This window comes from Athene noctua, chromosome Z (genome assembly GCF_965140245.1).
Source record: "Athene noctua chromosome Z, bAthNoc1.hap1.1, whole genome shotgun sequence".
Classification (NCBI taxonomy): Eukaryota; Metazoa; Chordata; class Aves; order Strigiformes; family Strigidae; genus Athene; species Athene noctua.
In genome coordinates this window covers 22,001,041-22,013,545 of record NC_134077.1, presented here as the reverse complement: position 1 = coordinate 22,013,545, position 12,505 = coordinate 22,001,041, and the positions used below count along the sequence as shown (strand labels likewise).

The following is a 12,505-nucleotide window of genomic DNA, read 5'->3' as shown; positions in this document are numbered from 1 at the left end:
GATTCTGACTGGTGTAAACGCTACAGAGCAGAATTAATTTTCTTCACTGTTTTAAGGCTCTGATAACAGGAGTATGTACCCTTCATTGGTAGTCTTTAGCAAAGCCGTATGTTTAACAAGTTTGAATGGACTTCAAATTTAAAATGGTGAAGAGGAAACCAGCCTTTGCTACAAAACTTCAAAAGCTTTGTGATGATATTTTCTTACCCATTACTGTAAATGATTATGAGTGAATGATTACAATACAAAGGTGAGATGATGGCTTTATTTTTCTTTTTCTTCTCACTTTAACACTTATCTTCAACACATGCTCATCAAATTTGAGAGGGGTGTGAAGTAATTTTTGCAAATACTTAGTGAGTATATTGTTTTCCCTAACTCTTGCTCTGCAGCTTACCCTGGGAAGCAGTGACACATTTCATAGAACTAAGTCATTTTATAGAAAATTATTTCCTATGAGATGGTGGTGGGGTTTGTTTTATCTTGATAGAAATCAGAACTTATCTGTAATAGTCATAGACCAGAAACAGATATATCCATTGCATAGGGAATAGAGGACAACTAACTATTAATTATTTTCAACAGTTTAAAACCAGAAAGGAAACCCTACCCAACACTTCCTGCAAGAGAAATAAACCTGTTCTTTTATTTCAAAAGAAAATCATAATAGCATACCTGTCACAATGCCACATGCAGTAGTGCAGAAGCTATGCCCCTGTATGTGAAAGCATATTCAGTGCAAATCAGCACACAATTTTTTCTGCAGTGACTGAAGTTAATTTCTAGCAGAGATCAGGAGTTTGGATGATGATAGCAAGGAAAAGCGTTCAATACTCTTGTTTTAATTTGGTGTAGTATGGCCGGTGCAACACAAAATGTTACAGCTATCACAGTGGAAATGTTGAAGTGCAGTACTTGTAGTATCTCCGTGGAAAGTGGGAATTTTTTTCTTGCATACAGACTATGATTTTTGCATCATTTTCATAGCTGAATATTTTCACCATTTTTCAGTTTCAATCTTCTGCAACATACTTGAAACTCCATACGAAAAAAAAAAATGCATTAAGAAAATTCTGTGTTGCAAATTTTGACATTCTAATTTTGGAAAGGATTAAATTATCCTTACTTTAGAAACTTAATTTTGACCCTGCATACATGGACTGATAGTCTTCAGTTGTATAATTGTCAGCTTTTGCAAAGTACCTTAGTCTCATGTAAGCAATGAGGTAGACAGGATTGACTGCTTTTTATTTTATCTTCACTGTTCTTTGTAGAGAGTCCCTATCTTTTTTTTTTTTTTAAAAAAAAACAAAACCCACACCTCAGTTCCAAAATCTATATAACATTGTGAGTACTGACAAGGAAAAGAAATTGTCAGTTCCTTTGATCACTTTTCTGAAATGTTTAGAAGTATAGTACCTGAGGCCTTGAGAAATGGTATATTTATCTTTACAGTAACCTGAACAGATAAACTAGTAGCAGTGCTTCTGTTGTCAGACACTGGAAGATTAATGGAAGAAATGCACATTAAGTATTTTATGTGCTGAATTTAAGTGCCAAGGTCTTGATTTTTGCTCAAATCTCTCATCTCTTAGCAATGAAAATGTTCAACTTTTCTACAAATGGGGCAATAAGGATGGGACCCACCTGTCTAAAGACAGACTACTGTAGATATTACATTCGGGGATGTCTCACTAGGCACTCTTGATGGAAAGATGTCGGTATCCTTATGGAATAACTTGTCTCATTGTAGAAGTTTGAATGCTTAGCCTAGCAAAACACTGCATACTTTTGTTCTAGCTCTTTCACTTAACAAGCTGAATCAGTACACCAAGGGCTCATATGAGCACCCTAGCCAACACAACAAAAGCAGTAGGAGTGTATGACCAAAAGCAAAAGGGAGGTTGTCATGCAGCTCAGCTATACGTATGGATACATACCCTCGCTTTTCTCCACGCTCAAATCTAAGAGGTTGCTGTGACTTCAGGACTACTATGAGACACTCAGGAGTTTAAGAGTGATTCTAATTGAAACATAGGAAGAGATATTTAAGCTTTAATTCCTAAAGAAACCCTTAAGTCTTTAGAGTGGTAGATCATATTAAACAGTGTTGTAAACAAAGTACTGTGAAAATTCCTCAGAGCAAGAATAATTCAGCTTGTTAGGAACACCATCAAGCTATATACCGTAATTACGCTACAGTTCCTTTCTTAGAGCAACAGTTTCTCCTTTTTACTAGACAACGTAGAACTTGCAACTCTTATGCCTTCAGGAAAAGATATCACTCGACCTTTTTTTCATTAGTCTAAGCTGTAGACATGTCCTCGTTTTCTTTCTCTCATGGATTATTTGTGTGGAGCGTGAGAGCCATGTGGACAATAGTTTTGGGGGTTTTCTTTTGTTTTGCTTTTAAAGGAGGGTTTTAAGAGAGACTAGTTAGATCATGTTGTGAACAGATAATGAATGCTATTAGATGAATACTGTACCTTTTCAAATGTCATAGAATGTGGATGTCAACTTATACAGAAGAAAGATGTGTACTCTTTGAAGTGTTTTTATGGGAATCAGAAAGTCTTGATAATAGTGTTAAAGAGGACAGCATAATTCTTTGATTTATTAATGGAGTTATTAATAAAACAACTCATGAAAGTTGAAAATTAACCAGAAATTATAACCTTCGTATACTGGCAATTTCCAATGGAAAATATCTTTCTGAAAATTAGTTTTCCATGGAAACCTGTAATGGGATACATAGTCTTTCACCTGTACATTGTAAATTTTAATTTAGCCTTGATGAATAGCGTGCAAATACATGATACATGTTTGGTTTTGGCAAAATAAGAAATAAATCCATGGAAGATTATATCACATAAAAAGAATAAAAGTATATACCTAAGAAATGGGTTCAGAAATTAGTTGATTATTAACCTGTACAGAATATACAAATCTAAGCCTAAACTGCCAAATTTGTAGTCAGTATGCTACAGAAGTAATGCATATTAAAAGCACCTAGCATTTCTAAAATGTCTTTATTTTGCCTATTCAAAAAACAATGTTGGCATTGCTACCTTACTATTCTAAATATAGTAGTAGCAGCTGACGTTCAAGGGATGTTCAAGGAAGATGTTCATTTGGAGAGATGAATAAACAGAATTGTTCTGCTGTGTAACTACAGCAGTATGTCATTAATGTTTTTTAATAAGTAACATTATATACAGTGACACTGACCATGGCTCGAGACAGAGTTTAGTAAGAACTCTTGATTTTTTAATTGCTTGCATTTATCAGCTGCTTTATATGCTTAAATATTTTTTCTGCCAGAACAAGATGATTTTTCTGCTACATGATTACTGAAATTCAATCTATAGAACCTTTCTAGTTTTGTCATTAGGATGTATGTCAAATAAATGGTAGGCTTCTTGGCCAGTGTGGCAGTTGGGGTGCTCAGCTGAATGGACCCAGTGTGGCTATTCTAATGGCTTTATAATATGTGAGAGAATAGAAAGTCCTTCCTGAAAGCTTCTCTGGGGTATTTAATGAATAAAGGGAAGAAAAGTCTGCAGGAGTCAATTTAAAACAGGGTCTTGAAGGGCAGCAGTATGAACTCCCACGCTTCAGTAGCAGAAGTGTGTATTGGCAGAGTTAGAAGAGTGCATGTTAAAAACAGATTCATCTTTGGAAGGCAGTTTTAAGTGCAGAGTATGACAAAACATTGTGAAGTCTTGCCAAGCATATGCCATTAGTGAATATTTGTCTCGCTCCTTTGAACCTGAGGTCTATTCCAGCATGTGTGTTTGATATGTACTGTATAAAACCGTTTTTGTTATCCCCATATATAATAGTTGGACTCATAGTATGTCTGTGCAAACTGTGCAGTGGTATAAGTAAGAGCATGTTCTTATTCACAACTTTATTATATGACCCTTTTGTTAGGGACTTTAGTTTGTGTGTTTGTTTTGGCTGACACTTCTTGAGACTCATAGCATAATTTCTCAGATCATTGTCAGTCAGAGTACATTCATAATAAAAATATATGAGCAAGTTTTTGGACAATTCCTGCAATAATCTTTTTTAGGAGTAAATCAGGAGTATGTTTTTTCCATAAATTAATCCTCTAAAAGGTAGGAAGGACAATCAAATATTCATCAGTAAAGGAGAGAAGAATTAAGTGACACTTATATTCTCAGATTTTTATTTGCTGAGAGGTAGTTGCCCATGTTCTTCAGTCAGGTAATGCTCAACAGCAGGAGAGTTAAACAAATAAATGTATATAAAGGGAAAATCTTCAAAACAATTGAAAGGGGGAGGTGTGTGGAAGCTTTGTACAATCTATTAATATAAAAAAGAAGATTCTTAACTATTTCTGTATTCTGTGCAGACCATATCTTATTTAAAAAAAAAAAAAAAGTCACATATGGCCAAACGATTTTGATGTAATCTGTCAGTTTTCTGTCATTCAGGATATTTCTGGGAAGAGACTCTTGTCACAAGAAGAAAGGTCTAGTTAGTGGACAAACTGAGTGTATAGATCAATAAAAATCTTTTCATATACTTGGGCTGTGAATGTGAGTAACATCTGCCTTTTCCTTAAAATGTTCTGTAGTCTAGTGAAGCCCATGACACTGGCTGAGGCCATCTAGTTTAAATAGAAGTGCAATATAATAACAGTAATAAGAGTTAAAATCTTACATAAAATGTCTCATACAGCAAAATAAGATTTTCATAACTATTCTTTAATATCTGGTTATTTCCTGGTGCCAAACACAAATCAAACTAACTTTTAAAAGCTTTGCAGACATTGTCAAAATTTGATACAGACAATATTCATACATATATACCGTGTGCCACAATGAATGGAATTCCTGAAGAGATAGAATAGTAGTTTCCTCTGTTTCACTAGGGTTTGAGAATATGAATAAAGGATAATAAAAATGATACTATGTGCTTCTACTAAAATTAGTTGGTAGTGATTTGGATATGGTCTAATTACCTGCAGACAGATTATTTCTGAAATATGTCAAAGTAAGATCATTTTTTTCTGGATGCATGCTTTATAAAGGTATTAAGATGTGTTTATTGTATAGTTTTCAAAGATTCATACTTCACTGAGGAAGAAAGCCAGGTTCTTTTACTCAGGTAAAAGCCAGGTTCCACTGGACATAACTGATATCAGTGAGACTTCAAAATTAGAATAGCTTCATACTTAAAATCTGCCAAAAAAGATAAAAATAGCCGTCCCCAGACGATCTTCAGACCTGTAGGAAGTGCTTTGTGGTCGATACAATAGCCTATCTGACATGTGACCACAGATCATGAGATGGTAAGACTTTGTTTGCCATAAATTTCCCAGTAAATTAGTATTGCCTCTAAAAAGGGGACAGTTGCTGGGAGGGAGACCGGAGCCTCCCAGCTCTTTCAGCTCAGTGGTGCTGAGGGCTGCCCAGTGAATGCAGTGGTTGGGGCACAGGCATGAGCAGTGCAACAGAGAATTTACTATCACCACATGGCTCCTGAGGTACTGCTGTGCACACTTTAACTCCTTCCTTGGAGAAGAATCTTCATTTTTTCTAGAACAAATATTTCCAGTTGTGTGTATGTACCCATTATGAACCAGAAAGAATCTATTCCACTTATAAAGAACCTATTTCACTTAACAAGAACCTATTCTACCTATTCCATTAACAAGAATCTGTTCCATATATAGAAATACTGGTTTACAGCTGTCTAACTGTCTTTAGTTGCACTTTAAAAAACAAACAAAACCACAAACCAAAACCACAACCTCAAATCCCACAAAAAAACCAACAAAACACAACCAATAAAATAAACTCTTAGCTTTAATTTAATCTCATTATTCTTAATGACTGTTAAATTTCCCTGCATTTCTTACCTTTTGTTCCTTTCTTTTTCTTTCTTATCTCAAGTAAAAAAGCTAAAGGGTAGGGGGTTGAGGTTTGTTTGCTTTTTGGCTTTTTTTCTTCATAATAGTTGTATTAATAAGTTTGAGAATTGATGCTTGAGTCTTAGATTAGTTTATTCCTTTTAGCTTTCTGTTGTACAAAGCTGAATTAATTTCTAAAGGATTGTTAACTGCTGATATCTTATACCCTAAATAGAATCAGATGTAGCCTTATACTGTTATTGTCACATTTAAAAGGCTAATGCAGATTTTTGAGTGTTCTCAAGTCATTTTCATCTTCTCAAGAGTATGCACCCCTTTTTCCTTAGAGTGGGTGTTAATGCATTATAAAGTTTAACTAACTTGAACTCAATCTTCCATTACCTATGCATGCAAAATTACACTTCAGTTATACAGACAAAAAAAAATTTGAGACCACCAGTAGAATTAAGAACCTAAAAAACGGCTTACCAGTTACACTGGCAGTTTGCATTAGATGCAAGGAAATGGTACAGGATAGATGACTGTCCACCTTTTCCCTGGCTTTTCTGTCACTTAACAAAGTGCTGTGAAGACTCTGTCACCTGCCAAAGGTACAGAACAAATTGCTCTGTTTGCAGCAAGGCATTGGGGGGTGACAGCACATGGAGCGGCTGCATTGTGGTAGCAGCTAGGAGTACCAGTCCAGTGCAAAGTCAGTCACTTTGGTTACTTTCGACCTGAGAAATAGTTAAGTTCATTCCCAGATCAGTCTTTTAAAAGAAAGAACTATTTTTTTTGTGTGTCTTCAAAAGTATAAAGTATGTAGACCAAAAGGTAAACAAAGATGTGCCCAGAGTTTAGCATCTGAACTTTTTTGGCACATCATGCAAGAACCCATCCTTCCCGTTTATTTTAGTTGTGCCAGGGGAGGCAGCCTGCTTCCCATTCTGTTGGGTATCCCTGCTACTTGCCTGATTTTGCGGAGACATCGTGGGCCGGTTCTTGCCACTCACTTCTTTTTCCTTCTCTAGTACTCTGCAACCTGGGAAGGGTAAAAAGGTTGCCACTCACTGGAGCCAGGCAGAGGGTATTCCCCTCTCGGGAACATTCACCCATCCACTGTATTCAAAAGGAGCCTTATCTTTCTTTTTGTTTTGTTTCCTGGTGGGGTTCCACCTCTGCAGCCTCCTTTGATTTAATTCCAGCAATTCAAGAGGATTACTATTAGCCAGATAGATCTAGGTCCATATAATATTTATATGTTATATATATTTATATATATACATATTTATATTTATATATTATATACACAAAATCCCCCCATTTCCAGTTCTCCATGGTAAAGTTTTTTCTGTACTGAATGTAAACATCCATTGTATCCCATGCTAGAGTGTAAAATATGCTTCATAATTTGATTGTATGTGAAAGTAGCACTGAAGTAATACTTTTCTGCTTTTTGTGGTTGGGACCTCTAAGAGCATTGCACAGAGGCTGAGATAGTGGAGGCCAAGTAGACGCACTTTCATAAATAAAGACAATCCCATGGATCATGATGAGTAGTTGGATGTATGAAAACCCTACAGTGTCTTCTATGACATGGGGAAAGAATTTAGTATATTCCTGTTGGTCAAAGACAGTGTAAGTTCTTATATGAGGTTATACATGTTTTGTTATTCTGCATTAATAGAGAATGCACTGCTATGCAATAAGAAACATACCACAGAACGTAAAACTTCATAAAATATATCATAAATTATATTATTATCTTTTTGTCTTTACATAGATTAAATCCTGAAATAATTTGTAGAACAAACCTAACCAGTCTAGTTCATACTGTGAATCTGAAAAGTTATTTGACCTTTTCAAATGTATCAGTGGGTAGATCCTCCTCCTCCCACAGTGTTCTTTTGATACATGAAAAGTATTTCTCCTGGCCCACCTGCTGCTTCAAAGTACATTCAGTCTGTGGCTTTCGTAGACCTTGGTCTTAAGTGATTAAGCTGTGCCTACGGTCAGCCTCCACCAAAAAAAGATTAGACAGAAGGTTAGTGTCCACGGGTGGGGGAAACTGTTCCTGAGTGACTTTCCACTTTATCTGCTTAATCAGTAATTGGTTGGAGTATGACTGGGTGGAAATAAGCAGCCAACTTCCTGCATCCACGAGGGTGGCAGCCGCAGCTGAGACGAGGAGCACTTGCTTTCCAGGCACAGGAGTGTTTGGCTCCTTTGGATCAGCGTACTTCAACGAAGTTGATTATGTAGTATTTTGTTTCCAGTTTTACCAGGAATGCATTTTGGCTCTTAGTCTTGTGCTGCTTCTGTTGGGATAAAATGAGTTTACCATCTAGCTGTGAGCACCTGACTCTGGAGAAAGTGTCTAGATTCCAGAGTGCTTCCATTCACGGATCGCCTTATGCTATTAACAAGCCAATTGATATTAAACAGCAAAGGAGACGGTATGAGACTTTATTATTCTTCAGCAAAGTGTTTGCATTGTCTACAGCTTGCTGCCTTTAAACCTTCTGTGCTTGTGTATAGATGGGGAAAAAGGGTATGCTATAAAAAACCATCTCACTGTGTTTTTATTCAGTACTGAGTCACGGAAGGGAAGTGTAGTGAAAAAAGAAAAAAATACAATACCAGGTAGCAGCAATAAATATAGCAGTACAAAGATATATTTCTTTTACACAAAACTATATGAACAGCATATTTACTATTTGGACAGGACAGTGCTGTGTGTATGTGCAGCTACGAGTAATTAGACACTTTTTCAGGAAGAAATGTTATTTAATTTTTTAAATACAAGTGAACTAGGGTTATTGTCTCTAAATTTCAAGCCAAAAATATATGACGACTTTTATTAGACTCAAATTATTTCCTAATCCTATTTGTTCAGATATTGCGCATTACACAGAATATTTTCTACCTTCTTATCTAGAATATATTTTTTTCATATTTTACCAAAATATCTGAAACAGCCTTTTGCAAATTGTTCAGTGTGGCAGAATTTCTTTCTCTTTGTTTTTATTAAACTGCGCCACGAAGAGAAACTTCCTTTATGAATGGAATTAAAAAACTTACTGAAACTTCTTGTATCAAAAAATCAATCTCCCTTGATTTTGTCCTAGTGGAAAAAACAGATGTAAAGGTCCATGTTGGACCAGAGAACTGCTGATATCTGGCTAGTGTATTAGCAGAGGCTCTTTTGAGTAAGAAGTAAACTAGTGAGATTGAAACAGAGTTACCTTAAAAAAAAAATATCTTTTACTCCAGCTACCTTCCCAAAAGTAGTTTCAGGTTAAATCAATATTTATAGTCTGAAGTCCTTCATATGCTTGTATGGTACAGAAGAATTTTTATCGAAAGAACAAGGTTATATATATTTTAAATAGAAAAGCCAAACTTTGACATGGAGAATGAAAAATCTAATGTGAAAACTTCAGTTAAAATTTTCCTCTGTTTAAAAAAAAAAAAAGTCTTTCCATAATATTTCTGATAATTTAATTTAAAAGTAATGCTCTGATTAAAAACGTTAGAAGATTTTGAATACTATTTCAAGAAAACTTTCTATTTTTAAAATGCTAGGGAATTTATTTATTTATTTAATGTAAGATGCTTAAAGAGCTCCATGATTTTTCTACAATATCTACTTTCCTCTTGAATATGCTCTTAACTGTTCATAGTTTGAAAAAGTCAGTGTAACACATAACTTTTCCCAAGATTATATTTCCCTCTCCTAAGTTAGCGTCAGGCTGTATTAAAGTCTGAATTTTGTTTTTAAGTATCAGAAGAGCATATTACTCTGTTCTGTAAATGATTTATCAGCATGTAGACTCTAGCCTTTGGTGGGTACATATCAATATAACTTCATCAGAGCTGGTGGGTATATTGGGGAGGAAAAAAAAACACCACTGAAATTCAAATGCTGTTGTACAAATTCATAACTTGGTTCATTTTTGTGTGTAAGCCAGAGAAATTTTTGCCTTTATACTGTCTTAACAATGGGAAATGTATTTCAGTCTCTGTTACCTTTGAAGAACATGGAGGCTGATGCTAGCATCTGCTGAATACAATGTGATACATCTGTCAGTATCCATCTCCAAGGACTTCTGAAGGCATCACACAAATCTGAGGCCACTGTACTACTGCCTTTCAGAAAGACTCTCTCTTGTTTAATAAAAATTCTATTCAAGATTTTAACCTCTGTCATAGTTGATGTAACACTTTAGTCTCAGGATTTTCATAAAAAAGGTTTATGCATTGTGTGGCTGTGCATTCTTTTCCTTTCCTCTATTCAAGCTCAAACCAAATCAGTTAAAAAACAGTAAATAAAAATAGTCTTAGGAATTTAAGCTTTTCTACATACTGAGCAATTTCATAACTCCATTACCAGTTGTTTCATCTGCTTTAGAAAACTCATACAAGCAACAGTGGATTATACTCCACACACCTGGAACTCCTTGCTTCCCTTTTCAGGGAGGAGAGGTGCTATGCACAAGTTCATTTCAAATATACACAAAATCTTAATGGGTCATATTTTTCAGTGCACTAGTTTAAGGCAGAACTTGCAAATAATAGTAGGTAAAGAATTTCTAATCAGATTTTTTTTTGTGATGCCAGGTATTATTTAGGAGCCCATGAGAGAGTAGAACTCATAATTAAAATATTTTATAGGATTAAGGTTAATGGGAGTATTCATATAGTGGAAATGAAAGATATTACTAGAACTTTGTAGCTAGAACCTGAATTAGACTATGCAGTATTTAAGATGGCTGGGTCACTAAGAAAACTACTACCTCCTAGCACACCAAGTTAAGCCTGAGTGTGGATTTGCAATGAGACTTTTTGTGGCTAACAGAAGAAAACACAAATATAACTGTCTGGAAGGAGTGTGGGTGGAAGAAATTTTAGGGGATTTGTTTGCTATTGGGTAGTGTTCATTTATTTTTCATTTTGGTAGGTGTATAAGATACCAGAGTTTCTCTCAAAAATCTCACTGTGTTACTTAACATGCAAGAAGACTTTCAGCTAACTTGATTTTTGTCATCAATGCAAAAAGGATCAAAGTTTGAGGAGGTAATTTTATCTTTCATAACCAGATACTCACAGGAGGTACCAGGTAGATATGTCTACACTGGGGAGGTAAGACCATGAATTGTTTTGATAACTGCAGGTCTCTTTTTAGAGAAAAAAACAATCATTTGTATTTGCACATGTAAACATTCTACGTACACACACACATACACGTTTTGAAACTTTGTCATGCTTTTTCCATGGTTGCTACCAAAACTGAGACAAGCATTTTTATATTTTAATACTGCTAGTTGAATATTTCCCAGCATTTCTTAAAAGTGAAAACTTTTTACAGAATTGCATGACACCGAATTGTTTGGACATTTTCAAACTGATAATTCTGTTTTGTCTTTAGGAAGAAGTGTGTCAAATTCCACAGTTTTAAAGGAGATTTCTGGTTTTAGATTTTTTTTTTCAAGTTTCAAAGGAGATTTTTGGTTTTAGATTTTTATATCATGAGGCTTCCAAAGGCTGATAAAAAAAAACTAAAAGAAGAAAAATTTTTAGTTTGTAATACCAAATACATTTCCCTTAACCTGAAATGCAAACCCATTAAAATTTTGGGTCACTTGAAATTTTCATTCTGCATTAGGATTCTGTGCTGGAATAGGGTGAAATTTCAGAATTGCAATACTATCAGTCAAAGTACGAAGAGTGTTTCTCATATGGGCCTGCATATGAGTACAAGTAGGGGTTTTCTCAAATTGCCAAGCTAGTCATTATTTTGTAATGGTTCAATCGCAATGACATAGTGGTAGGAGTTAGGACTTGGGCTAATGTTCATGTGTTAGATGTATTTTCATGTCCATAAAACCAGAATGAAACAATCAGTGAGCCCCAAGATACAGTGAACCATTCCACAAAGCACATCCCGTTCCAAGGAATAATTTATTTGATTGGAAACTAATTGGTGGCGAAAAAAGTTATTTAACTGAGATATATAGGAAGCCCTGCTTGTTCTTCTATTGGAAGAAGAATACAGGGGGAAAATATGTCCAATACGCAGAGGGAAACTTCTTGGGTTTTATAAATACAGTATATGGTATGCACTGCTTGTGCAGTGCTTAGGTGGACTGGTAGAGCTGGAAGTGAGACAACCTAATGAGCACTCTGCTAGTCTGATATTGATGTAAAAACTTGCCTATTAAAACCCATCATTAATGATTCTTCATCTGTGGCCAAGCTGACCTGTAACAGGGAGCCGACTAACTATTTAATTTATTTCTGTTCTGTTCTCTGGATCATGTGAGCAACTTCATTTTGCAAGCAGGTCCTGCATTGTAATATTTTAGTACTCATGCTCTATTCTGTCTGAAATGCTGTCTAAAACCTGCTTTTTGTTTCAGTGTCATTTTAAGGTATGTTGTTTCATCATAGGAAAACTGTATCATATACTTTCAGTTTGCCCTGTTGTATATGTCCATCAGGTAGATTATTTTGGAAATAATAACTTTCAACACTTGTAGGATGCTTGAAATAAATGCTGCTTTAGTATGTGATGGTGATTTCAAAACAGCTTATATCATACTGTAGGTCACATTGAGAAAGATC

At 35.2% G+C, this 12,505-nt stretch overlaps 1 protein-coding gene across 8 annotated transcripts in view; it reads left to right on the top strand.

Annotated features, from left to right (window-relative positions):
• The window catches only part of PDE4D (phosphodiesterase 4D), a 633,293-nt gene that overhangs the window by 405,035 nt on the left and 215,753 nt on the right, over positions 1 to 12,505 (top strand). Inside the window, exon 1 of one of the 8 annotated variants that reach the window (XM_074932339.1) lies at positions 8,213 to 8,337. The exons of the other annotated variants lie outside the window; for them this stretch is intronic. Coding sequence (XP_074788440.1) covers positions 8,213 to 8,337 — 125 coding nt within the window. Of the gene's footprint in view, positions 1 to 8,212; positions 8,338 to 12,505 lie in introns of those variants that run through there. 8 annotated transcript variants of the gene reach the window in all.